The sequence below is a fragment of the Callionymus lyra genome, chromosome 2 (genome assembly GCF_982586985.1).
Source record: "Callionymus lyra chromosome 2, fCalLyr1.hap1.1, whole genome shotgun sequence".
NCBI classification, from domain to species: domain Eukaryota; kingdom Metazoa; phylum Chordata; class Actinopteri; order Syngnathiformes; family Callionymidae; genus Callionymus; species Callionymus lyra.
Window position 1 is genome coordinate 27,112,176 of NC_141819.1, and position 26,360 is coordinate 27,138,535.

A 26,360-nucleotide genomic window follows, 5' to 3' on the forward strand; every position below is an offset into this window, starting at 1 on the left:
TGACTCAAATAAAACATAGAATACACTATTTATTTTATATTAAAAAATACAGATGCATTTTTTCCAGTCATTGCAGTCACATCAGGTAGCTTGATGGTAATAACTAGTCATTAAGAATTAGTTATTAATAAAATTAAATAATTATTCATTAGTGACTAAAGAAAACGAGGGGTTAAAAAAGATGGCAGGGGGGCTTCAGCACGAGGGTGTCAGAGGTGGGATGCCAGGGAGGGACAGGGGACACAAACTAGTGCTCGCAGCACCAGAAGGTGAAACTAGTCCATGTGTCTTCTCTGCCGCAGACTACGGGGCGGGGGGGCGGGAAGTCTCTCTGAGAAAGGGGGGGTTACTGCCGTGAATCCCCAGCTTTGACGTGGGACACTTCTGGTCTGGATCAGCGCCGACCCGCTCCAGCTGGCAGCAGCACGACAGCAGGAATGGATCTGGAATGAGAAGCACCGTCAGCGCCAGATGGGCAGGCGTTGAGATCAGCGTTAACTTCCTGCGGTGGCGGCTCGGGCTTCGAAATGGTAGGATTTGAAACCAGCTCCAGAACCATAATAATGTTCCACTGCTTCACAACCATCCCGGTCTCCGCTCACTGTGCTGTGATGTCATCTTTGATATGTTTTTGTTTTTTTTATTTTTTTTAAAGACGCAATGCGAGGAGTTGATTTACTAACGTTGGCTACGCAGCTCTAACACAATGCCAGTCCCCCTTCGAAAAGCACTCAAATAAAGGTTTGTTGGTGCCGCGACGCAACCGTGGATACTCGAAAATAAAATGCGTAGTGGTTTTAGAATATATGTTGTGTCTCCTAGCGTTCGGTGTGTTGATAAAAAAGCGGGGAATTCTATATTTCTTGGAAATCCCAACTTTTAAGAGTTGGTGCGCGCTCTCGTTGAACTGGAGTCGCTGTCAAAACACGGAAGCGAACACTACAGACCGAAATGGAAGTTGGCGTTTTTTTTTATTAATATGTCTTTTTAGGATTGTCAGTTTATTGCCGATTTGTTTTAATTCCGACATCGTACAGTCGGGATACAATATCAGCTGATAACTGTCATCCCTTTTGGAATGTGTGGCCACGTTTGTTGTCAGGTCGAGACGGGGCTCTGTGAGTGTGAAGAAGCAGCTCCAGAAGTTGTTTTGCTAGAAGTCCAGCTTCTTCCCCGGGACGATGGCGGCACAATTTGAAGTTCGCTGGAGTGTGTTCGCGAATGTGTTACTCAGCAAAAATGGCCGCAGTTTGCAGCATGCGGGCAGAGTGAGAGCACCGGCCGACAGAGGGCCTCGTCTGACGGCTTGCGGCAGCAGTGAAGCTCCGCTGAGCTGGAGCGTGTGTGCGTGTGTGTGTCTGTGTGTGAGTGTGTGTGTGTCAGAGATGGATTCACTCGCTGGGATTTCAGTTGAAGTTAGGAAGTGACGAATCGTCTCCATCAGATCCATTAGATGTGAAGTGACCCAGATTCGACTTGTGACTGCTGCCCGCTGGAATCCACTGCTGCTGCCTGCGATCAAACGTAGACAGCAGCAGTGGACAGTAGCAGTGGACAGTCCAGTTTTTTATTTTTTTTTTCCATCGTCAGTGACAGTTTATTAAACTGTAATATGTCATAGTAGAAATATAAATCCCCTGTTTACCTGCAGTTGAAATGTGTTTTAACCACGACATGGCACACCTGTCACACATGAAGTTTATCTATCTATTAACAATTAGCCCACATTGAAATTGACTTGTCATAGTGAATGTATAAATCCACAATTTTATTAGACCTTCAATCTTCTACTTGATAAATACAACACTGAACCTTGACCCCTGGATATCCAGTGCAAGCTACTAATACAGTTAATTTGTGTAAAGTAAAATGTGCTACACAAGAAACACATTTTGCGTTTATACTGTATATGACCTTCTAAAATAATTCAGGTTAAAAGCAGCAATTATCTATTTCAAAGTGTTGATGGAATAAATGATACCTTTTGGTCTATGAACCCATCAAAGGTCACTGACTAAATTCACTTCCAGCAAAATTAACTAAGTTATCCAAGTTTGAAAGAATACTTGGTCACTATAAGATTGCTTGTTGTCAATTTTTGAACATTCATAATTTCAGCAAAAAGTTTCTTTTGAAATGGAATGCCCATGGAATGAACTAGTATCACTTTTGACAAAGATGTACTATGTAATATAATAATATATATTTTTTAATTTTTTTAAATTATGTCCTTGTTTGCTTGTTCGGTCTTATACAAATTGGTGGACCATTTCCTGATTGCCAGCTACTGTTGTGAAGTGGACTCACTTGTCACCCACTATGATTGAAAATGACCTAAATCTTGGATGTTACCTTCATGTATAGGGGTCACCTGAGGAGTTATGATACATATCTTTTTCATGCATACATAAGGAAAAAAATATTTTTGCTTTCATCTCACGTTTCATGATGTATTTCTATGAATTATGACAATATGGCCCTGACTCACTTATACAGGGACTAATTTGCCTGATGATCTCCTAGAGCACCTTCCACAGTATACCCTGAGATAGACAGTCGGACCGCTCTGGGTATATTAAATCAGGAGGAGGCACTGGGACAGACCTAGGACTTTTTATAGAGACCATGTCCCACCATTTCCAATAGCTTTACTTTATTGACTGCCTTTAAGATTTTATTTTTATTTGTGCAGGCTTTTCCTTGATTTTTGGGGACTCCTGTGTTTGTCTTATGTGTCTTGGCCTTTTATTGTATATATTTGAACTGTTTATTGTTTTTGATTGTTAAAGCGCTTTGTGGCCCTGGTCTAGAAAGGCGCTCTAACCAAAATAACCATTACTTACTTACTTACTTAACAATAAAAAATTGCCACACAGCTAGTTAAGCTCAGCATCTAAATACAAAAACAATATGTATGTTCATCAGATATTTTAAATGTTATTTGAATATAAATGTACATTCCACACAAAATAAGAACTCCAAAGATAGCCTCATGATTGATGTGTATAAATGCTACCTAGCAACTATCAAAACACAAATAAAGATAAACTACTTGGTTAGCAGAGACATGCCTCCTCAGTGTTACGTCATGCTCCTAAAAACTACTGCCAATAAATGTTGTTCTCTATTAGTCATTCTATGTATTTAAAAACATATAAAAAATATGTAAATCCAAACTCAAAAGTATGTAGTTTTTACAAGCCTGATGAGCTTTAACGTTAAATGTTCTTATATATAAATTACAACAACTGATTACTGATGTGACTATTTTGAGGTAACAAGCCAGAATTCATATTAAAAAACGAATAAAAAATGTAGATGTCAGATATTGAGATTAATAGTGTCTTGACATGCCAAGAGTCACCTGCTAATATGACTTAGGAGAAAATCTGTCCCTTAACCAAAAGCTGTAACCAAAACTTTCAGATAGTAATAATCAATACAATATAAAACCAAACAATTCATATTTTTGTGTGACCTCGTAAGGAACAAATACCTTGTGGACCGGTACTGGTCCTCTGCTGTGTAGTTGTGGACCACTGCTGTAGACACATTAGCTGTTTTCGGACCTAAAAACCTATTTAGTTTAAACACATTTTTTTAACTTGATAAAGGTAGGCTTGTGATGATCACAGTAGTTCATCACTAAGACAAGCATTTTGACTGCCCAATTTTTACCGATTTTACTGACTTTTCAATTGTCGTTACTTCGCTGTGACGTGTTTAAACTGTCAAGTGACTTCGGATCTCCCGATGTATTATAGTTCTCTGGAATTATTCCATCTACACAATAGTTTCAAGGAACTCTAACGTAAAAGGGACCTTTTATAGTTACAATGTCGTGGATCAGTAGTGATCCTACCAATATACTACTTTTCCTACTTCTGTTTATCACATGCTACACTATGATAACTTTGGTACAATATTTAAACAGATACTATCAGTACACACTCGACTGGCTCCACTGATACTTATGTCGCCTATACCAAGAGCCTACTTTCTGGAGCAGAAGTATCTTTTCCACTGACCACTGCAGGATCCCTGGTGCAGTTTGTCATGTATGTTAGTGTTAATGCTATAGTAGTTTTATTTTCCCCAACGATCCCTCCCACTCCTGTGCAAACCTCTGCTGTGCTCGAGAGGTTCTGTGCTGTTGCAGCTTTAAGCTGGTGTTCTGGGCTGGGCTCGATCATAACGTCATTTCACTTCTCCTCGTTTATTCTTCGGCCTCCTTCCTTCCTTCTGTTCGTGACACTCGGTCCCTCCTCCGGATCTTCCGCTGCTGACACTCGCTTTTCAACTTTCTTTCTCCCTTTTCTTTTTTTTTTTCATTCTGCCCCAACATTTTCTCTCTTCCGGACTCAACTTTTTTTTTTTTTTTTTTTTTTCTGGCGTGTCATCATTAGTTGAGCTCGGTTCTGTTCAGAATCAGGAAGTGCTCGGTTTTCTTTCACCTTCCACCGGGACTGGATCCGCGGGAAGCTCCGAGGCGACGACGCCATGGGAGTGAGAGCCGCGAGCCCCGGGCTGCTGCTGTCCTCACGAGCCCTGCTGTGATCCTTCTCTGGTCATGATGTTCTCTCCTGTGTCTTTGTCCCAGGTAACCCCCCGATCACCCCTCTTTTCGGGCTTTATTGCGGCGTCAGACTTTTCTTCTTGGTCACCGAAAGCTAGTTCATGGTTTAACTTATGTGTTTGAAAATGTAGTTGTTTTTTTTAAATGTTGATACGACAAACTCGTTTTGCAAAGTGAACTTGGAAATGTGACAGATTCCAGACCTGGGGTGAACCATTGAATTTTAGGGGCCACATTATGTGGAGCTGTCAAACAAATACATAGGAACATCTATACAATTAAAAAAATATATATATCTATAGGGTAACTTTGGTATATTTGATCTTCTTTTATGTGTTTTTTTTTTTTACATTATTTGAACATAAACATTTACATAATGGTTATATTGGAACAACTTTTCTTTTTCCACTTTGGAGTCATATTTTGAACTATCTCTTTGCGCTTGATGGATCTACTGACTCCTTTAAGAAATATCTTAAGACGTTTTTATTTGTTCAGGCTTTTCCTTGATTTTCTGGAACTGCTGTTGTGTTATCAGTTTTATCTTGCCCTTTAAATTATATACTTAATTGAATATTGTTTTGATTGTTTAAGCGCTTTGTGACCCTGGTCTGGAAAAGTGCTCTATAAAATAAAATTACTTACTTACTTACTATCTGGTTGTTGTGTTCTGTGGAGGCAGGTTGACAACACACATTGCAATACGTCTTGCACAGGACTCCCCCCGGGGTTCATGTATCTATAATATCAAGTGGCAACTGAGACATCTTTGATAAGACTTCAATATGAGATATGACATTTTGGTTGACAAGTGAGACATCAATTTTAAATGGCAGCAAAGTGAAGAGAATGGAGCTGCAACACAAACGGGTGGTAATTCTCCATAAAGCCAACTAAATTAACATGCAAAATGTGAAATAATATTTTTTTTCCATTTTGTTAAGATGTTGTTTTTTCCCCCCTGTTTGGTGGCTCTGATGTAGTCTTTATGTTTTACAATGACCCACTGAGCAGTTAGTACTGATAAAAGAGTCAATACTCATTGATTTGATTCGAAAGACAGTGACTAATCTAGTTACTCTATTATTGAAATGGTTGCAAAGCGTTGGTCTAGCAAGTTTAGAGGAATTGATGCCATGTATACTATGACATGGTTGCATTTTACTTTAAACCTAAAGGAATGTCATTGATGAAATGCTTTTTCATTTAGTACAATTCACTTAAAGCATTATGAAGAAGACTGAAAGCAAGAGGGTTCCTCTTGGTACTCCTGTTTATTCCACTGTCCAAAAACAAACATGGGAAAATTGGGGAGTGACATAATCTGTGTTTTGTAGGTAGATAATGAGAAATAATTGTTTTTGCATGAGCCAACTGCTGAATTGTTACATTAAAACTTACATTCCTCATGTTAGCCACCTTGTTTTATAAGTTATAAAATTCTCGCAAAGATTATGTAGTTTATTGCTACGAAATCGTAGACCGTATATCAACTGTCAGTTGATTGGTTTGGTGGTTATATAAAATGACAAGAGAAGTACAGCTGGTCGAACGATATGACCCAAAGGTCGTCTCTGGATTTGGTCTTATTTTCGCTGCCTATGAATAAAGTCACTGTCCAGACACTATTTCTCTTAATGTTCTGTTTGCGACATCAAAAGCCATTTAAAAGTCTAATGATCTGTGGCGGTGATACTTATCTTCACCAACACCAGTTTATAACTGAGCAGTGATTCATTCACTCTCTTCTAATATTGTACAAATGTCGTCACTAGGAAAACTTATTTGTTGTATTGGGTTGTTGGCGTAAAACACCCTTTTGACAACTCTGAATCCACGAAAGCAGTTTCTCATGACGGTGGGACTACACGAAAATTAATAACTTACAATAAAAGACAGATAACTAAAAAGTCTTTCAAGTTTTTTCTCTCAAAGCAGGAATGTTTTGTACATCCAAGGATGACATGTGGTCTCTTTTTATAGGTGAACTCAGTCCATGATATCGTACCGTGTCTTCCTGCCTGACCGAGTACTTGAATGAACAGCTTGTTGAAAGTTATTTTGAGTCTCATTTCATTGAACAGTCATAGGGTTTTATTTCTCTATTACATAGATAAATCAATAGATACATACTTAATTGAATTATCTCTTAGTACAAGCCTGAGAACTGGACAGGTTTCCAATACGTGTATTTCAATACACTAGCTTAGTCATTTTTCTCCATCTCATCTTAGTTTCTTTCTGCCCCCACCGTATAGTATAAGTTACTTTTCTTGACCTCCAGGATTTCACTGAATCAACCACCAGTGTGACCGTTCCTTCCATTGCCATTTTAAATATTAATGCAGACTCGACGAATGTGAATATGTGTATATATTTTTCAGCCCAGAAAAATGCCAAAATTCCCTTAAGCCAACTCTGTCATTTTATTCCCAGCAGCGATCTCTTTCTCGCAGTAGAAATTATACTCATTTATTTTTCTCTTGGACTGTGTGGTTTTCATTGCAAGTTAAATAAATGTACAGTGGTTTTTTTCTAAAAGGGTTGAATGTATAGGGAATGGGCAGCAAAAAAAGGATTAGATTATTAATTGCATAAAGAAACTAGCCAAAGACACAAACATAGACCAATTGTCAAATACGTTTGTTTAGGATTTTTATGTAAGCAAACCCATAACGAAAAGCAGTGTTTTCTTAAGCTTAAAAAAGGTTTCAACAAAAAAACATTAATATAATTATTTATTAATAATAATAATTCATAATATGAATATAACTGTCAACTTATTAGGGTCAAATGTTGGAATCAAAATTCTATTCCTTATAAATAATGGAAAAATCCACAAATGTTTGACTTAGAATGTACTTTGTATTGTAGCCCTCTCTATGATGGAGTGAGATACAGTGGGATGTTGGAAAAATACTTTTGGAGTTGGCAATCCAAGAAAGAAGAGGAAGCCAACCAATCAGGTTCATGGATATGCTAGAGGAGGTCATAGAGATGTGACTATTGGAGGATGAGCAATGGAAGAAGTTGACTCGCTGTGGTAACCCCGGATAGAAAATAGAGAACGGGCGAAGAAAAATAGAAAGTGATATGAAACACTCAGCAATCCTGTTCCCAGTTAATTGATAACTGTAAAGGTGCTTTCAAATATCTAACCCAATTGAATTCTCTATAAAATTAACTATTGGATAAGAAAAGCTTCAGGTCGATTACATTTATAAAATAAACATGTAATTGTATAAATGCTAATTGCATTGAAATGTGCTAATTGTTTCAATAATAGATAGATAAACTGTATTGATAATGTGCTTTAAAGTATATATTTTAACTGTGTATTGTTTTTGATTGTTAAAGCGCTTTTCGACCCTGGTCTAGAAAGGTGCTTTACAAATAATCTTTACTTACTTACTTTATTAATTATTAATTTATACAAAAGTTTTATATATATATATTTTTTAATAAATTGGTGTCTTTGATTTGTAATGTTTGATTTTTTTTCAGAGCACACATTTTTGTGATTATTATTGTGTTTAAAAGTCTCCACAATAACCACTGAATATTACCCATAAGGTATAAGTAAGTAAGTAAGTAAGTAGATAGAGTATTTAGGCAGTTCATTCAACATGTTGCATTTGGATACTTCCAAGCAGTTTTATTCAACAACTTAAGAATGATTATGTTTTTTTTCATTTGGTAAAAGGTTCACAGCTGCAGTAGTTTCCCTTAAAGTCCCAGTGTTAACCTGCAGATGAACTGTAGCTGTCTGTCATGTTCCTTTGACTTTCACAGTGCCACACACTGCTGTGCCCGCAGACAGAGCCAGCACGAAAGACAGAAGAAAGGAAAGAAGAAAAAAAAAGCATAAATAGATCTGTCTGACAGCTGTAGGGCAGGGAAAATAATATTTTTCCTAAATTTCAACTCAAGGACTTTCTTTACTGGAAATCCTGCCGAGCTTCCAACCACAAGTTGAGGCTAAAATTGGGGAATAGTTTGGCCATTGTTCCACAGTTGTCGTGTGGCTTACGTGTATGTGTACGTTGGGGGGTTTCCCAAAGTAACATGTACCAGTTTTTGAGTTCATGAGAAATATACATTTGACTTGTATCATTTAACAGGCTTTAACATATAAACATACCACAGGAAAGTAACATGATTGTATTTATTCAATAACTAACGGTCTATTTGTTCTATAAAATAAATAACAATCAAGTGTTCTAGTTCAAAGAATGCAACTAACTGTGTTAATGTAGCTTGATGTACAAATATGAAGAATAACAAAGTATAAAAGTTAGACTAGGACTGATCTTACAGGTACATTCCTTGATCTCACTTTTACATGTATTATATTTTAACAGAAGGGGAAAAAGGAGTATGCAGAGATATGTTGAATTAAATAATATTTGAACTGTTATTCTATTATTTTCTTTTTACCTCAAATGTCTGCATTGTTATTTGCTGCGCTATAGTTTAACTTTTTATTATACTGATGAGCTTGGATAATGCAGTGACAACGTTTTTCTTGCTTCTCAGTTGGTTTCGTACCACCATCCAAAATCAATAAAGAAAATAACAACGACATATGCACTGTTGTCTTAGTTATGGTTTTCCAAATCTAAACACCTGTGTGGATAAAGTGTTATTCTGTTACTACATAGATTTATTTGTTCCAACATATATCTCCAAAACCTCTGCGTTCTAACATGAAGTTCATACAGGGATTAAATGAAGGTTTCGGTCGCATTATACATCAGAATTGCAGCTTTTATATCAGCTCTTGATTCATTCATTATATATATATTTTTTATCTTCCTACAGATATTCACAGCATGCCACCTGGTCACTGTTTTTTCAATGTTTTCAAGGAAACAATCTAACAAGATAGATAGAACAGAAGAACCATGAGACCCATAGAAGAATCTCCGACTTGCTCCCACAATATAACAAACATGGCCACGACTGTGAGAAAAGTCTGTAAGAGAGACGGCAAAGACAACTGTATTTTTTTGTATTTATATAAGAATCATGCATGTTTTATTAAAGAATAGTTCACTGATACAAGAATGCAATATCAAAATAGTGATTTAACTCATAGGTTAAACGGTTGAACTGCATTTATTATAAGAACATAAAACCTTTTCTGTTTGATTTGTTGCTTTTAATATTTTTCTCCTGCTGGAAAACAGCTTTTGCATCTGTGTCTTTGTAGGCCTATTTCCCCCTCAAGCAAACCCACCTCAATGCTCAGTCCTGTCAAATAACAATAAACTATGCATGTGTTGTTCTCTCACCTTCCTGCAGGACGAGTTTCATCCGTTCATCGAGGCTCTGCTGCCCCAAGTCCGTGCCTTTGCCTACACGTGGTTTAACCTGCAGGCCAGGAAGAGGAAGTACTTCAAAAAACACGAGAAAAGGATGACCAAAGAAGAAGAGCGAGCGGTCAAAGACGAACTGCTTGGGGAGAAGCCTGAGGTGTGTTGATATTTAGTAATACTTTTATTATTTATAATCTTTGTGCGGGATGGAAAAATAACTTCTTAAATGTTAAAGGAGTTATAAAAATGTCTCTAAAATATTTGGTCTTGGTTGCCAACAATTATTTAGAAATGCACATTAGTAAGCTCTGGAACAACAACTCTCGAACTATTTTAGTGTAACAGCACTGTTTTAAAAATGTTTGGTTGTTGCCAATTTTCTGCCTGTACATTTGTTTACAGAATGGGATAAAGCCTCTTGTTGTGTCCGTTGCCCGAAACTAATTCTGTTCCGTTCAGTCATTGAATGGAATGACAATAAATTCCGTGAATCATATGAAAACATTCTCTCTGAGCCACTGCAGTTAATCACTTTTGTGGTGAAGACCATGGTTAGAAAAATGACTAAATAGTTCTACGACATATGTAATGACTGTTCAAAAATAAAACGTTACAGAGAATATAAAAGAAAGGAAACAACATCAAAATGTTAGTTTAATAGAAACTACAGTAGAGAGCATCTGATACATATTGGACTATTCATCTCTTAAATCAGGTGAAACAGAAGTGGGCCAGTCGTCTCCTGGCCAAGCTGCGTAAGGACATCCGACCAGAATGCAGGGAAGACTTTGTCCTCTCAATAACGGGGAAGAAAGCGGCATGCTGTGTTCTGTCCAATCCTGACCAGAAGGGCAAAATGAGACGTATTGACTGTTTGCGACAAGCCGACAAGGTAAGATGTTTAACTGTCGGACAACTGAAAAAATGTATGTTGTCAATAAAAACATATGATGTTCTCCTGTTGGCAAACTATTCCGGCTTTAAGCAACTTTTGGGCGCCTCCTGTGTAAGGAAGGACCCAGAATTAGAGGCTTATTACCTATAAATGTAAGCAGCTTTTATCGTTAGTTAATATAGACTTGAGAACGGAGAAGCCAAATAAATAAAAAATAAACAGTCCAAAGTCGGTTGTTTAATGATAACTAATCTCTGTACTTATGCCCTCATCCAGGTGTGGAGGCTGGACTTGGTGATGGTGATCCTGTTTAAAGGAATCCCACTGGAAAGCACAGACGGAGAGCGGCTAGTAAAGGGATGCCATTGCTCCAATCCAGTCCTCTGTGTCCAGCCTCGACACATCTCGGTGTCCGTCAAAGAGCTTGACCTCTACCTCGCCTACTACGTCCAAGAAAGAGGTACTGATCTTCAATGTGCTGGATTGTCCTGTTTTACTCCGTCATGACTTAACATGACCACAGAATACCATTGAAAGTGTATTGAACTATAGAGAGTTAGTGTGTGAGGGTGTGAACTCTCAGTATTTCAGCCATGAAGGAAATGCATCAAGGTGGGTTCCCACTGGAGAGCAATGTTGCACACTGTAGAGGAAGTAAGGTTTATATTCATGTATAACAAAGGATAACAAAGTTTATAAACAAATATGTATTATGTTATTATAATTTATAAAATACTTTATTCAGACAAGATGTTCCAATTGGGAATAAGCCAAATACAGGGTTACTTGAAATAACAAAAAGAAGTGTTTACACTTTACTTAAAGTCATCATATATTTGATATGATTAAACATTGTATACATTGGATTATAATGCATTATATAAACCAGTTATTTTTATAGACCTTTCCCTTTTTAGTCTACAAATGTCTTATAATGTCTTGTGAATGTTCTTATAGCATGTTATGCTGTAGACTGTATTACCCCAAAAAATGGAATTCTTTAAAAATCTTAAAAATAATTCTAAAATAACTGCATTAACATCTGACATCTAACCCTTGAGAATCTCTGTGGAATAATGTTTTATTTTTCCTTGGTGATAAAAATTCCTGAAAATATTCCTGTGTTCAGCCAAATTATGTGTTATTATAATATTCTGTTCCAAAACATCTGAAACTGTATTTATTAGGTCATGAACAAAAAATGCGACATTGAAGGGAAATATCTTTAGTAGTTTTTTACACCTCCAGTCTCCATGAAAAAGATAAAACATTTGACATTTAGACACACATCCTTCAGAATTCCTCAGAGTTTTGGACTGGAGCTGGTGGCCACAGGTGACCATCAACAAGATGCTGAACCTAATATAAAGCCCTGGTTCTGAAGTGAAAGAGTCACATGGGTGGAGGCTTCATTATCAGAGCAAATGCTCACCGGGACAGTTCTAATTCTGTTCTGCTGTGGCTCTCTAGTCTTACCTTGAAGCTGTTACATGACTTCAATAGCTTCTTTACACGGTTTAGAGAAACTGTTGTGAGAAAAAGGTCAAATCTGCTCCTGTTTGAAATGCCAACTGCAAAATATTACAGTAGTTATCAGCAAAGTTGTCAAGGGTCAGTTGTTCACCACCTTATTCACAAATTGAACCAACTTAATGTTTAGCTTAAGCAAGCCTCAAGAGTGAGACAGTTTCGCTGGCATAAATCAAAAGACTAACTGTCTCTCTGTCGGCAGAGGCTGAACAGAGCAGCAGTCCCAGTCGAACAGGAACCACCTCAGATCAGGAGGACAGTCGGACAGCCACCATTGGTAAATGTCATCTTTTATTGCGTGTGGTTGGTGTTTCACTCGGAGTTCTTCAGATGATATTTGGCTCTTTTAGCATATCATACGACCAGTAAAAAAAAAGGACAGATAACAAGTCTGCTCTACAGATAGAGACGAGGTCATGTCAATGATCTAAGTGTCTAAAAATACATACTACATGAACACGTATTTTCAGCACAACATACGTCGACACATGGATCTAAATGTCCAGATAGTGGGAAGTGAATGTTGAGATTTCTCAACAACCACTTTACAATAAACTGCTAGAAGCTCCTGCTGCTTTTGTAGTCTTTTGGTCACTCGTGGGACACTCCTCCTGACCTCCCTGCACAAGTCGGCCCTAAACCCGAGCAAGTCTCCTTCATCCTTGAGAACACATGCCTTCTCACTACATGTGATGTATGGCTTGAAAACAACTGAACCAAATAATACCAACTTGACATGATTAGAGTAACAAGTTTCCTGCTTCAATGTGTTTCTAGGGACACATAGTTGGGGACATCCACACCAGATTTTCATAAAGATGTCCAGTCCAGTTAACCTTTCCACTACCATTTCCTGTTGAATGTTAGTCAATCAAATTAAAATATATATACATTGTTACAAGTAATTAAGCAACTATATATTGAAATGGCAACAACTAAGTGTCCCCTTGTGTTATACTAGGCACAGCCATTGTGACACAAAATTCTCATGCCTTGAGCATTTGTGTAGATATTTTTCTGTCGATTTGTCGCCAAATCTACTGTTTTTTTTATCTCTGGGAGGGCTATGATACATTATCTAAACTGAAGTTCCTCGGCTCTCCATAAAAAAAAATCACTCTCTATCAAAAAATGTAATAACACTACATAACACATTGATGACACATTCATTATTTATGTTTGAATGGGCCGACAAATATCTTGTAAGGGCTGGATCTCAAGTTGTTCTTTCGTGTGGAATGCTTAAAAAGATCTGAACTAATGAGAGCCCAGTTTTAACTATGAAACAAGAAGAAGAAAAATGGTTATGAGCTCTATACAAGTGGTAGTGTCCTTGAAGGATCTGATGAACCCAGTGACTGAAATATCAATCTTTTTTTTTCTTGCTTTTTTCATACTTCTATACTAGATTAAAGGCTACAGTTCTGCCTCTCCCCACCCAATTTAGAACCACCTCCAGCCATTCTACCTTTCTTGATGCAACAGAAGAGACATTTGCTCAAAACAACCCCCATATTGCACCTTTAGTTCTTCTACAATGTTGTCTATATCAGAGTGGTGGCACATAAGCGCCTGATCTTTTACTTACACATTCTGACACATCTCGTGTGAGTCCAGCAGCTTCCACCATGACTTCATCGTCCACTAGCGAAAAATCAGGCTGTCACACATTCCTTGTCAAGCATTATCCATCGTGGATCCTACTCATGGTGTCCGTCTTAGTAGTTGTTAAACGCTCTCTTTATTTTGTTTACCGGTGGTCAAGCTAGTAGGCCGACCAGTGGATTGCCTGAATTACATTGTTCTTGGCGAACGTTGGTCCATCTAAAAGCTAATATGTGAGCCATGGTTAGACCAACAGTTGAAGAGTTGTTTCTATTGAAGTTGCAACATTTTAACAAACTTAATTTTTATTGACTTTCTCGGAAATATTATAACTCATTAAAAATCCCACCTCTCTCATTTATCGACCTAAACTTTGCTATCATATCTATAGAAAGAAAAACAACTAAAACGAGCTTCAAAATGTTTCACATCACAGCAGCCTTGGCCGGATTTCTGGTTTTACTTAAGAACTTTAAGATCTATTTTCCAGGAGAACATATGGGACAGATTTTGTTCCAATAACAACTTTATCCATTATGTCATACAAGGAGAACGGGAACCAACACAGAGAAGAGACAGAACCAGTCCAGGGTCCAATGTTTAGAATGATCAAATCCTGAAGTAAAGTGCAACCGACAAATAAAAGTTACTGACACACGGCTGCTGTGGTTTATAGATGGGCCAGAGTTCCAGGAGAGTTTTGTCACGTCGGGGGTTTTCAGCGTTACCGAGCTTGTGCAGGTCTCAAGAAGTAAGTTGACTCTTTGTGTTTTCAAGCTGAAGCGTGAAGAGAAGCAGATTACATTTTTACATACTATCATAACATAGTATTGACACAAAGTCTTGAAGCATTCAACCGTAAAGACCTACAGATTCTAGTGACGATAATCTTAGATGCTTTTATTGTCAGAAAGTTTTTCCACAAATCTTTTCTAAAGAGTTTTCATTGCTGTATATCTGTGTTGTCACCGTATGAACAGCTCCAGTCGTCACCGGAGTAGGACCGAGTTTCTCGATGGGGGAGCTGCAGGGTCACCTGGCCTACGACCTGAATCAGTCGGCCAACCAGCCGGTCAACCTTCGAAGACCACTGGCCAGCACCTCGTCCAGCGGGTACCTCACTCTGCTGACACTTACAGAATCTGACGACACTTTAAGAAACTAAAGATTGTTCTGCAGATGTATGAACAGAAGAGAAATCGTCAGTTTGACTGCGGGAGATGGTTAACCTTTGTGTTATCTTAGGGTCAAGGTGACCCAAAGGCCCGAAAAACAAATGTGTTTGTGGTATCCCTCGTGTTTATTTTGGGTCAAGATGAACGACCTCCCAGGCTTCCAAAATTAGATATGCAGTGGTGGAGGTCATTCACTGGATCACCTCGACCTTGAGATAACGCTAAGGTTAAAGTTGGGATAGATGAAAAAAGGGTACGGGGCAAGCACAACCCAACTTTAAGCAACTTGGACGGTACTGGAACAGGGATATTGCATTGTGCCTGAGTCATGAAAATACATATAGTGCTGCTGCTGCATGTTTTGTTAATGCTTAACTACTGACACCGCTGAAGTACAATTACACACGGTATGCTTTGGGATTTAATTTCGGGTCCGCCAAAAAATCTTCTTTATCTCATCATGATCACTTCACGTCCTTTCACGTGAATATTTTCCTTGCAAATGTGCGATATATTACAATGCAAAAATGTTTTCATTTATTTGAGAGGTTTTTTAAGTAATGTAATTGAAGTTTAGACTTAGTGCACTTCCATTGTTGATGGGAACCCGGTGGGAGGCGGTTAATATCCTTTGGTGCTGGCCACAGGTTTTGTGTCAATATAAAAATGAAGATAACATTTTTTTTAATTGCTCTCCAATTTCTCTTAACCATTTATACAGTATATGTTCAAATTACTATATATTATGACAAAGGAGTGTCTTGTGTCTATAAACATTTTGTTTTAATCTTTCTGCAGCAGTAAACGTCACAAGTCCGGCTCCATGGAGGAAGAGGTGGACAGTCCAGGAGGAGAGTACTACCACTCACCGTCCTCGCCTGCCAGCAGCTCCAGGAACTGGAATGATGACATGGATGGAGGTAGAAAAAATACATTTCTATTTTCAAAATTGTATTTTATTTTTCTCTTTATGGTATGTTGCCTAGCAGTCACTGCTCTTTGGACATTCATATTTATGTTTAATAGCAAATCATTGTTTGGTTTTCAAATCACCATCTGGTTTAAGTAACACTTGTGATTTGTCGTGATTGTAGGATTATCTCCTCCAGTCAAGAAGACGGAGATGGACAGTCCCTCCCCCCAGGAAGACTCGCCAAGACTTGGCTCCTACACGCAACATCACCGACCGGTCATCGCAGTCCATAGTGGTCAGTGGAACATCTCAACTCTTCCTCTGAAACTCTCTTGCTCTTCACCCTCTTCAACATGGATGTTTTTTTTTTTACAATATTTGATTTCCCTTCACAGGTTTGTCCCGCCCCCACCCCTCCTCATCACTTCATTTCCCCTCGCCATCCTATTTCACACATGGAGCTATTCGCTACCCTCCTCACCTGGCCCAGGATCCGCTCAAAGATCTCGTCTCATTGGCCTGTGACCCCTCCAATCAGTCGGCAAGCTCGGTGAGTAGAAACATCACTGACTGACGACTCGGTGTAGACCCAGCTACACCTCATTAACAGAGTCAAAGACATGAATATCATATTAAAAGTAGTTTCTGCATTATTTTATGTAAAAAAACCAAACACTTATAATGTATTCTTTGTTATTTAATTTCCTATTTTACCCTATTAACTCCCCATAGGTTGAAAATACATTTACACAATGTAAATGTTCACTATTTTCTTCATGAACCATTATTGCCATGTCATTTATATTTTAATTCATAAGTAAACATAATATTAGTTATTGCTGTACTCTAAATAATGTAGTTACAATGTAATATTAATACTACACAATTATTTGTTAGTTTTATACATGGTTCAATTGATTCTTTTTTTATTTTTGTGGGCTGGAATACAAATATTTTATCAACAATATTGAGGCTGAAGATGATGCTATTTATACGAGAGCAATACATATTTATATACATTTCTACAAGGTTTGCTGACTCAGAGAGTGCATCTTTTGTCATCGTCATTTAATGACAGAAACAGTCTTGATTCGATGATTCAATTATTTTCTTTGTTTCTTTTTTTTTTTTTTTTTACAGTTGAATGGCAGTAATCAAGTCAAAGTGACTGGTCATTACATTTCCTCTCAAATGTTGGCGCCACCTGGACCCTCGCCCTCCCTAGGTCCTACCCCGTCCTCCTTGCCCAGGCCGACCTTGTCCACCGAGTCCAAGGCTTCCACCACGTCGACTGATGGGAGGGAGAGCTCTCCAACTTCACCAAGTTAGTCTCAAATTCTTCCTCTTAGTTTTCTGATTTTCAGAATGATTTAAAACATTTATTTTTTATTTTTTATAATTTACCTGACATGTCATCTAGATTTTGGTAAATATAAGAAATAGAGACTCAAAAATGTTTCATTAAATTATCTCCATGATTCATGTTCTTGATGGTGACATATGTACAATTGTGATAAAAAAAAATGCATCATAAGGTTATAGAAAACGTTATTAAAGAGGGTGTTATCTACCTCTTGTAGCATACTCCGCTCCTGGAACACCCCCAGCTAGCCGCTCCTCCTTTGTTGGAGTCACCCCACGAGACCCTGGTGGACTCTACCAGGCACAGGTACCAGAACTATTCTCATGCAAACTTCTTTTATTATTACAATACTACCAGAATTGGAGATAGATAGAATGATTTACTGTACTTATTATGACCCTTACCTTACGCTCAACTAACTGAGCAACATAATTTATTACTCTTACGAGAAACTCTCTTTTTCTCATTTTCTCATCGTTTATTAATGTCACATAAAAACTAAAGAACATAAGAAGCGTTTTAATTATGTTTCTTAATTCCAGTCTTGGTATCTGGGCAACTGAGTGAACTCTGGAGGAGGTGTGGTTGTCATGGCAGCTCTGGTGTGGAGAAGAAGAACCCATGTCACCCTCAACGCTACAGGAAGGTATTTTTACTTTTGCGTTCATGACTGTATGCCTGCTATATGTTGAAATATAGTTGCATACGAGCGTGGACGCGGAGGAGACACGTGACGAGGGAGACGCTACTTTGCTCAGTGTGAACAACCTCAGCCATAAGACACTAAAAGGTTCCACAAGTAAAGGAATTTCTGGACGCTTCTGGAGAACCGAACCACCGGAGGCTTGGAGCCAAATCCTGTCCCCCAACATGTGATCCCAGGATGACAAGCCTTTACCTCCTTCTCCTCGACTTCCTTCGCCTCTTGCCTGGGACGAATGTGTCCCCATCACACCCTCTAAAACTCCCAGAATGCCCCTCTCCGCTGCAGGTGCTGCTTCTTATATATGCAAATAAGACTTGCTTTTTTTCCTAATGACTCAAAAGAGATCTTAGAACGTTTCTTTGCACTTTTTAGTATTTTATTGATGCACCTCGAGGAAAAGAAGGTGTTTTTTTTCCCTCTCTTCTCACCAAAAGACTGAGGCTTTGTCTTTTTTATTGACAATCATCAGCTGGAAACCATCAAGATGCTCCGAGAGGCTCATGTTTCTAAAGACGGTTTGTGCTTTTTTTAAACCAGAAGACAATGAGCCTGTGAATATAAGAGCTATGTTCATCCCTCCTCCAACACCACACAGTGCGACAGTATTGTTGCTGGAGGAAGACAGGGGGGGGGAACTATTTATCCAAACAGCCCAAGGCTCAACGTTGGAAATATTGGCTCAGTCTAACTGAGGAAAGATGCCTGACAACAGGACGATGAATGCAGTCAGTCACCAGGTGACCTTGTGTGAATCTGTGGCATGAAATGATGACGTATGTTTGTGTGTCTGAATGTGAATCCTTCGCTCACTCTCATCCTTGCTCTGTCCTCCTAAGGAGGAGACTGTTGTGTCTCAGAGAAAACAGTGTTGGGTTTTATACTTGTATGTGGATGAGGTTGATCTGACGTTGCACTACGACTGCAGTAATGACATTTTTAAGGAACAGTGCAATGACTTGATGGTGTGGAAGGGTGGGCAACTTGAACTGAGCACAATATCCTGCTTTCTTTGAAAAATAATATGTGGTTGATCTGGCTCCCAAAAGAGGTTCTGAACGGTAGACCGGACCCCGAGCCAACGTGCACATCTGTACAGTCACATCTGTAGAGAGTTGAGGCCCAGGTTCACTCTCAGGTCAGCTGGAAATGGGGTTTGTTTTCAGGCCAAAGTATCGCCATTCATCTTCACTTGAACACTTATTTATAGATAAACCAGAGTTCACAGCATTCAGTGAGTTCAATATTTTCTCAAGAATCTGTTATCTTGCCGTCAGACTTCAAAGCATTTCATTGTAAAACAAACTTAAAATGACAAATTATGAATCCACAGGATGTATCAGAACACATGTAGAACCCCTCTACTTGCCAGGTTAACACCTCCTTTAAGTTCTTATTAAATCAAACCCATAAGAAAACCTCCAGATTTAGCTAATGAGCTAGCTAGTTTTTTATCTACCTTTTAAATGTTATATGGGTTAAAAAACAAACTTACCAAAACAAAAGTCCTTGTCGGTCATTTTTACAAAATTATTGTAAAACTAGAGTGAATCCTGACCGGTTTATATATTAATCTATATTTCCCATAATAGCACTGTTGAGAGCAATAAAGCAAATTGCTCTGAATAAATGTTAAATTATTGAAGATTTTAACTTTTACTTTGATAGATTTTTGTAGAGATTTGATAGATGTATATGTGCCTTGGTAACCTCAGAGTACTAGTACATTTAGTTGAGTAATCTCAGCACTCTTCCCAGCTGTCTATAAGACGTTTGAAATTTCATTTTGGTTTGTTTTATTATGGACTGTGAAAAATACTATAGCAGGAATTACTTAAATGTATCTGTAAAGCCAATATTCAGAATTTTAAACTGTAAATCACACGACTTTGATACAGTAGTATTGATCCAAACTTTAGTTTGACTTCTCTAAGATCAAAGCGTATGTGAACACGAGTGAAAAACACCGCCCTGCCCTCCAGCCTCCTCTGATCACTTAACACCACACGTTTAGATCGCCAGCGAGAGAAAGACGTTGCCTGTGGAAATGATGATTTCATGCCTGAGCTCCCGTCCAGGAAAAACGTGTTATCACTCTGGGCAACGGCAGACGTTTGTGGAGTCACAGCAGCAGTTTTTTAACATGCAGTAAAACGTGTTATGACTTTTCCCTGAAAACCTCAGTAAGTTCCAGAGTGATGAAGTCTGACGTGTGGTCACCCAAACAACCAGAGTACAGCACTTTAGCAGTTGCGACGCTTATTATTGAGATGATTCAGACCTATGTTGACGCACCGCTCCCAACAACTTCCAGAAAAAAATAGAATTATTAGGAAAACACCTTTTTATATATTTGTAAAACACACTTATTGTCAACCACGTGTTGGCATACAAGGTTAAAAGAAAGATACGCACCAGGATTAAGGGATTCTAAGCCTGTTGATTACTGTGTCCAAATGAGAAAAGCAAACACAGAAAAACTCTATTATTGCAACTGTTTCATTTCAATGATGTAATGTCAGCTTTGTAGCTACAGCTGGCAGTGATTGGAGAAGAAAAAGTCTCTTTCTCAAACCCCAGCCATGACCTCTTCCCTTACATTTCCTACATCCTTAACCTTACCTAACTATTCAATTGTCAGGGGGACATTTGTACGTCATGACCAGGCAGACAATGGGCTCTCCATGCTGCAGATGGATAGTATAATTGAGTCCTTGGCTTGGGGGTGCTGGTCTAATGCATCAAAACCTCTGAGGGGTCCAGCGGTATGCTGGGAGGGCTGACATGATTTTCAGTGTGAGCTTTCAATTTTAAATTGGCTTCAAGCTGATGTATAGTGCATGGTGCTACCCCGGTCGCTGTGCTGACCAGAAGAATGCATGGCTCATAATGATACCTCTCCCCTCATTCTGCTCTTTCTCCTCCCTCCTCTCGCCGCCTGGTTCAAAGGTGGTCGACTATTTCTTTGAATTTTAACAACGGCCTCGTCGTTAAACTTCTATTTTTGCACGATATTTCATGAAACACATTATGTGCCTTGCCTTTGGTTGACAAACAGTAATACACTTTGGTAAGGTGGACATACTTTCCCTGAAGGTAGTAAAAAAAAAAAGCAAAAAAAAAAAAGCTGCATGTTTGATAGCTCGACATTTAGCAGTGTAGCAGGTACACAGGTGGTCAGAGGAGCAGTCAAGCATTTAGGACATTTAATGACAAAAATACATTCACTTTTGCTTTCTCTTCATCTTTTTTTATCGTTTGGTCACTGCATCTTTGAAACTATTGAAGCCCAAACGATTGTTTAAGTAGTTAGGGAACAACAGTAGAACCAAAGAACACAAGAAAGTAAACAGAAGTGCTACATGAGAGTCAGAATGACATTAAAAAAATACCTGAACTGGGTAATTTATTCTTCTCTTAAGTCAACAACATTTTTGAAATGTTTGATAGAGTCAATTGACAGCTTGAATATCATTTTTTATTCATTAACAAGAATGAGCTGCATGTGTGTGAGCTGACTATTTGGAAAGTTAAGTTTCCTTACTTTAACTTAAGTCTTCTTAAAACTTTAAATCATTGTTAGTGGCTGTTCCCTGATATCAATTTCATGATTGACTGTTACCATAAATGTCAAACAGGTAAATTTGATCATTTTTAATTGATTCATTGCAGACACTTGTGATCAAGTACAATAATGATTTTAAAATTAAAGGTTAAACGGTGTTAAAACCTGCTTGAGAAGCGATGACACTTATTTAGGTAGTAATGTGTACTATGCTCGTGTTTTTGAAACCCCTGTACATACGTTGAAATAAGTTTTCAGTTTGAAATAACTACTCTTTTTTTCTCCACATGCACTACACACCTTAGAAGGTTTTATGTTTTTATTTACTTCCAATTTTACCTTTTATGTGTATCTTATGTTAGCTTTAAGCATTTAATACAACGGTGTGGAAAAACATGCAGCACTTGAATCTAGAGAATTCATGCAAATGTTTCTTTAACTTGTTTTCTGGTGGCTTTTTCAAAGCCAGGGAGTGAGAACCCCATAAAATGGAGAAACTAAACAAGAGAATTAGAGGCAGATATTAACATTGCACTCCACCAAGGCTTCACATGCCTCTAAACGTTATGTTCGTGCGTTAAATAAGAGTGTTAAACACTCATTAAACTGGCTGAATGTTCCGTTAAGGTTCGAGCAGTAACAGATGTTTTAAAGTGTTACAAATAAACTTAATATTTCATGTTACATTCGCAGTTAGATTTTGCCCCGCGTTGTTTAAGATTGTGCCAAATGAAATGAGAGATTAAGAATCGAATTATCCAATTTGCGCATCGAGGTGTTCTCGTGTCAGAGTGCTCAATAGATAAGAGGAGAAAGAAATGAAGACAATTTGAACCAACAATTTTGTATATTTATCTACCATCAAGTGTGGCTAATGAATGTGTGAGTGGTTGTGTATGGATTATGGCGACATGTCTATCTTTTTACCTGCTGTTCATAGAATACCTTAGATTACCTTAATGGGAATAATCCTCCAGCTTGTCGAGACAACACAGCAGACTGGTAATTCATGAAGTAAACAGCTTTTATCTGTGCAAAATGTAACAACACAGGCATGTGTACAAGTAATGGTGAATGAAATTAACTTATTTTTTAATTGAATTAAAAAACATGCCTGCTACTAAACAAAGCTGCTCAGGTTTATCGCCAATGGAAAATGTGAACACATAAATCTGACAATAAAGTGCAGTAATAAGGGATTCTAGTTTGTGTAGCTTTGACCTGGGTCGACCTTCTATGTTTGACCACACAGTGGCGCTGTTGATCTGTTGAGAGATGAGGACAAAATTAGAAACAGCGTTTGATCCCGCTGAGAGTGAGACTTCATATAAGCAATAATCACACAAGTAGCTCCTTCCTGAAGTAACACTTTCACAGTGACTTTTCCTTCCCTTATTTAGATGAACTTGAAAAAATGATGACCTGTAGGAGAATAAAAAAACATTATGTCCACTAAAAATCAAGAGCTTGACCATCTGTTTAACTTGTAGTTCTGTGTCGAGGTATAGAGGTAACAATCGATATTTAACTTAAACCTAAGAGAGTATTTTCATTGACACGCTGGTTTTGGTCTGACTCTTCTTTGTTCTATCTGGAAAACATCCAGGAAAAAGAACATCCTGTTCCTTTCTAAAAGAGCGCACATCTGGATGTGAGAACCAAGAGCTCGCCTGTTACATAAAAATATTTAAACAGAATTTGTATACTGTTGAACAAAAGTCAAGTGGGTAACTAATTTGTTTAATTGATGCAAAAAGCTGAATGTAATATCCATTGAGCAAGAAATTGATTTAATTTTGTGTGAGTTATTTTCGTAAGAACGCTACAAATTAAATTAAACATGTTTTTCATCTTTCAATTCCTAAGAAATTAGTTAATTAATTCAATTTCTATTCACTGTAATCTTTTTTTTCTGACATATTATTCAAACATCGTTATGTAGAATTTGCTTGTTAGCGACTGTGTGCACACATTTTTTTGCATTAATTGTATGGATTACTCATCTCGTACAAATATTTGGTCAAGAAGCAGTAGACTTGTCTTGTTCTACATAGTTCTTAAAACTTTAAATTATTAGTGGCTGATCCCTGATATCAACTTCATTATTGACTGTTACGACAAATGTCAAACTACTGCTAAAACCCTTGAAAAACGATGACACCGATCACAAGCTACACTAGACTATCTTGTTCTTATATATTTTGTGCAAAAAACGAATCAGAAAAACGTTAAAACATTTGGTAAAGAGAATAAAAATCTATAAAGAGACACATATGGATATTTTTTAATGGATACACAAATCAAACCTTTATTGTAGCTATTTGATTGTCAATGTTTACATTGAAATTTGCATCTGTCTGAGCAATATCTTGTGACACATGTTTTGTAATTCAAACCCACATTGAAACTGTGAGGATCCTGTGTTTGAGAATTAAGTTGCACATTTTTTCGGACATTAGATTATAGAAAGTGTTGAGATAAGTAATGACATACATTTTCTGAAAGGTTTGCAGTTGAAATCATAGAATATATTTCAATCTTACCCAACACTGAATGAATATATATATTTGAAAACCCCTTTTTGATTGTAGCCTCTTAGATTATCACGACAAACGCTTGTTCGCAATAAATCAGCACAATAGCTTATTACCAAGCTAGCCAAACCAAACCTTCGCTCTGACACCAAAACCATTATAGACGGACTACTCCGATTCTTCCTGGACAGTTTTATGTCTTTTCTTGGATCTACACAAGCGAATAACAATTTCAAATGGAGACATATTCATTCTTGGGTCCTTTAGTTTGCTCCCCTGATAGCGTTTATGTGACGCCTGGCACCAGAGCACCAAGCTGGCAGCCAAAGCAGCAGCGTTTGCCAGGTAACATTTCAGTCAAGCATAAATAAATTGAGTCATTCTGTTTGCTGTTGCTGTCTTGACTAATTCATGGAGCCACTTAATTATCCCTGGAGCTATCAATCTGTACGCGTTAGAAGTTAATGCTCTGATCGATATACACCAAGAGATCTACTGTTTTGTTTTACTATTTAAAAAACTGGATTACTAAGGATTTGATTATAACTCACCAGATAAGATAATTTTGAAACTATCATTTTCTTTAAGATAGTTGGATCTTAGTGTGTCTAAGACCAGCAAAATAAACTGAACATCCTCCAAAAGAATCTGAATTCCAACCACCTCATCCGTCCACCTGGTCCTGGTGCTCTTTCTCTTTCTGCTCTTAGTCGCTCTTAACCTTAACACCACCAAATGATGAGTTCTGTCGTTTTCAGCAGGTTTGTTCCCACTTATAACTTTGATAAGAAACCAATAATAATAAATCATTATTTTGTCTTCTTTAAATAATGTAGCCATTGAGAAGTAGGGGCGGGTGTTCAAGCATGTGAAGCAAAAATATGCTTTTAATGATTTCTCATGGAATCCTGGTGTCAGCATTGAGGCCACAGTGTATTTAAAACGGATTTCGATTTATCTTTTTTTAATTAATTTTGAATTAGCAGTTAAAAAAAAATCACTGTGCATGTTTTTCCAAAAATATTTTGGGTTGGTTTCCTTACAGTGAGCTTTTTCATAACGATTTGATTCGATTTCTGTTTTCCATCTCACAAACTCAAACTTGACTCCTTCTTTTTCCGTTTCTCTTTCTTATTTCGTTTTTTTAAAACCTATGGCTGCACACAAGTTTCTTTTTTTTTGCCATTTAGCTTATTTGAAAAAACATTTTACAGATAGTATATCTTCGGTCTGCTTTGCTTGCTTCCAGATAGGATTATATATGTATCAGAGGGAACATAAAACTTGCATGACCAGAGTACGGATCTCAAACCACAGTCTTCAACATCAGCAGTAAAACAAAAGCACTTGTCTTAAATTATTCTTGGTAGAAAACAAAATAAGCGCGTTACCATATTATGTTGTTTAAACAAAACTTCAATTTGTTCACTGTCGGTATTGTCCCTAAAAGGAGACGGTAAATTTAACATTTTGTTTATCACTTCCTGCTTTGTAAAAGTCAAGACAATCTGACTGCCTGTCAGAAATGAGCAATAATGATGTAATTGACATTTGTTATGAACCAGGTCTGTGAGTTTTATTTCATCGACTCACTCAACGACATGCAACTGGATGAGACGGCGGATCTCGGCTGGATATAGATTTAGCAGCTTTTCAAACAGTTATCATACACAGCTTTTTTCGTCGGATGTTGAATCAAATGTCAGTATTTTGCCTTTATTTGCATGTTATCTGTTGCTTTGAGATGACAATTGGACGGAAACAGTTTATAATGTCTGCACTGTGGTGAAGCGTTGCTGTCCAATGAACCACCAAGTGTGTACTCTGAGTCACTGCTCCTGTTTTTTTTTTCAAGTTATTTTGTAACTTACTACCATCCGCTTTGGAGGATATGAACATCTTTGATATGCCATTATAACCATATTTAGCCATTGCTGTCAGCGCACGCTGATGGATTCATTACTGGAAATTTTTCCCTATGCAAAAATATATCATGAATAAACAGCTATACCACAATCCAACCTATGAGTGTGATGTGTTTTTTTTTTTTTTAAATCAACAGTGAAGCCCCAAAGTTCAACCAACAAGTATTCATAAAAAAAAAAGATATATTTAATAATTTATATATTTTTATAATTGTTTCTATTTTTATTTTTGGCATTAAAGTTCATTCCATTCTTGGC

At 37.6% G+C, this 26,360-nt stretch overlaps 1 protein-coding gene across 3 annotated transcripts; it reads left to right on the forward strand.

Annotated features, from left to right (window-relative positions):
• The first annotated feature begins 323 nt into the window (after positions 1-323).
• Positions 324-26,198, forward strand: nfic (nuclear factor I/C). Of its 3 annotated transcripts, XM_087784391.1 has the most exons (14): positions 324-519; positions 4,160-4,169; positions 9,881-10,051; positions 10,610-10,786; positions 11,066-11,249; positions 12,522-12,596; positions 14,601-14,675; positions 14,905-15,037; positions 15,898-16,019; positions 16,194-16,307; positions 16,408-16,562; positions 17,153-17,336; positions 17,593-17,681; positions 17,918-26,198. In XM_087784391.1, the coding sequence occupies exons 1-14, from the start codon at positions 449-451 to the stop codon at positions 17,936-17,938; spliced, it is 1,581 nt and encodes a 526-aa protein (XP_087640517.1). In that variant the 5' UTR covers positions 324-448; the 3' UTR covers positions 17,939-26,198. The 3 variants fall into 3 exon arrangements, with proteins under 3 accessions (XP_087640517.1, XP_087640516.1, XP_087640515.1); XM_087784390.1 differs by lacking the exon at positions 4,160-4,169 and having other exon boundaries at positions 329-530; XM_087784389.1 differs by lacking the exons at positions 324-519; positions 4,160-4,169 and adding an exon at positions 4,182-4,600.
• Positions 26,199-26,360: the final 162 nt, after the last annotated feature.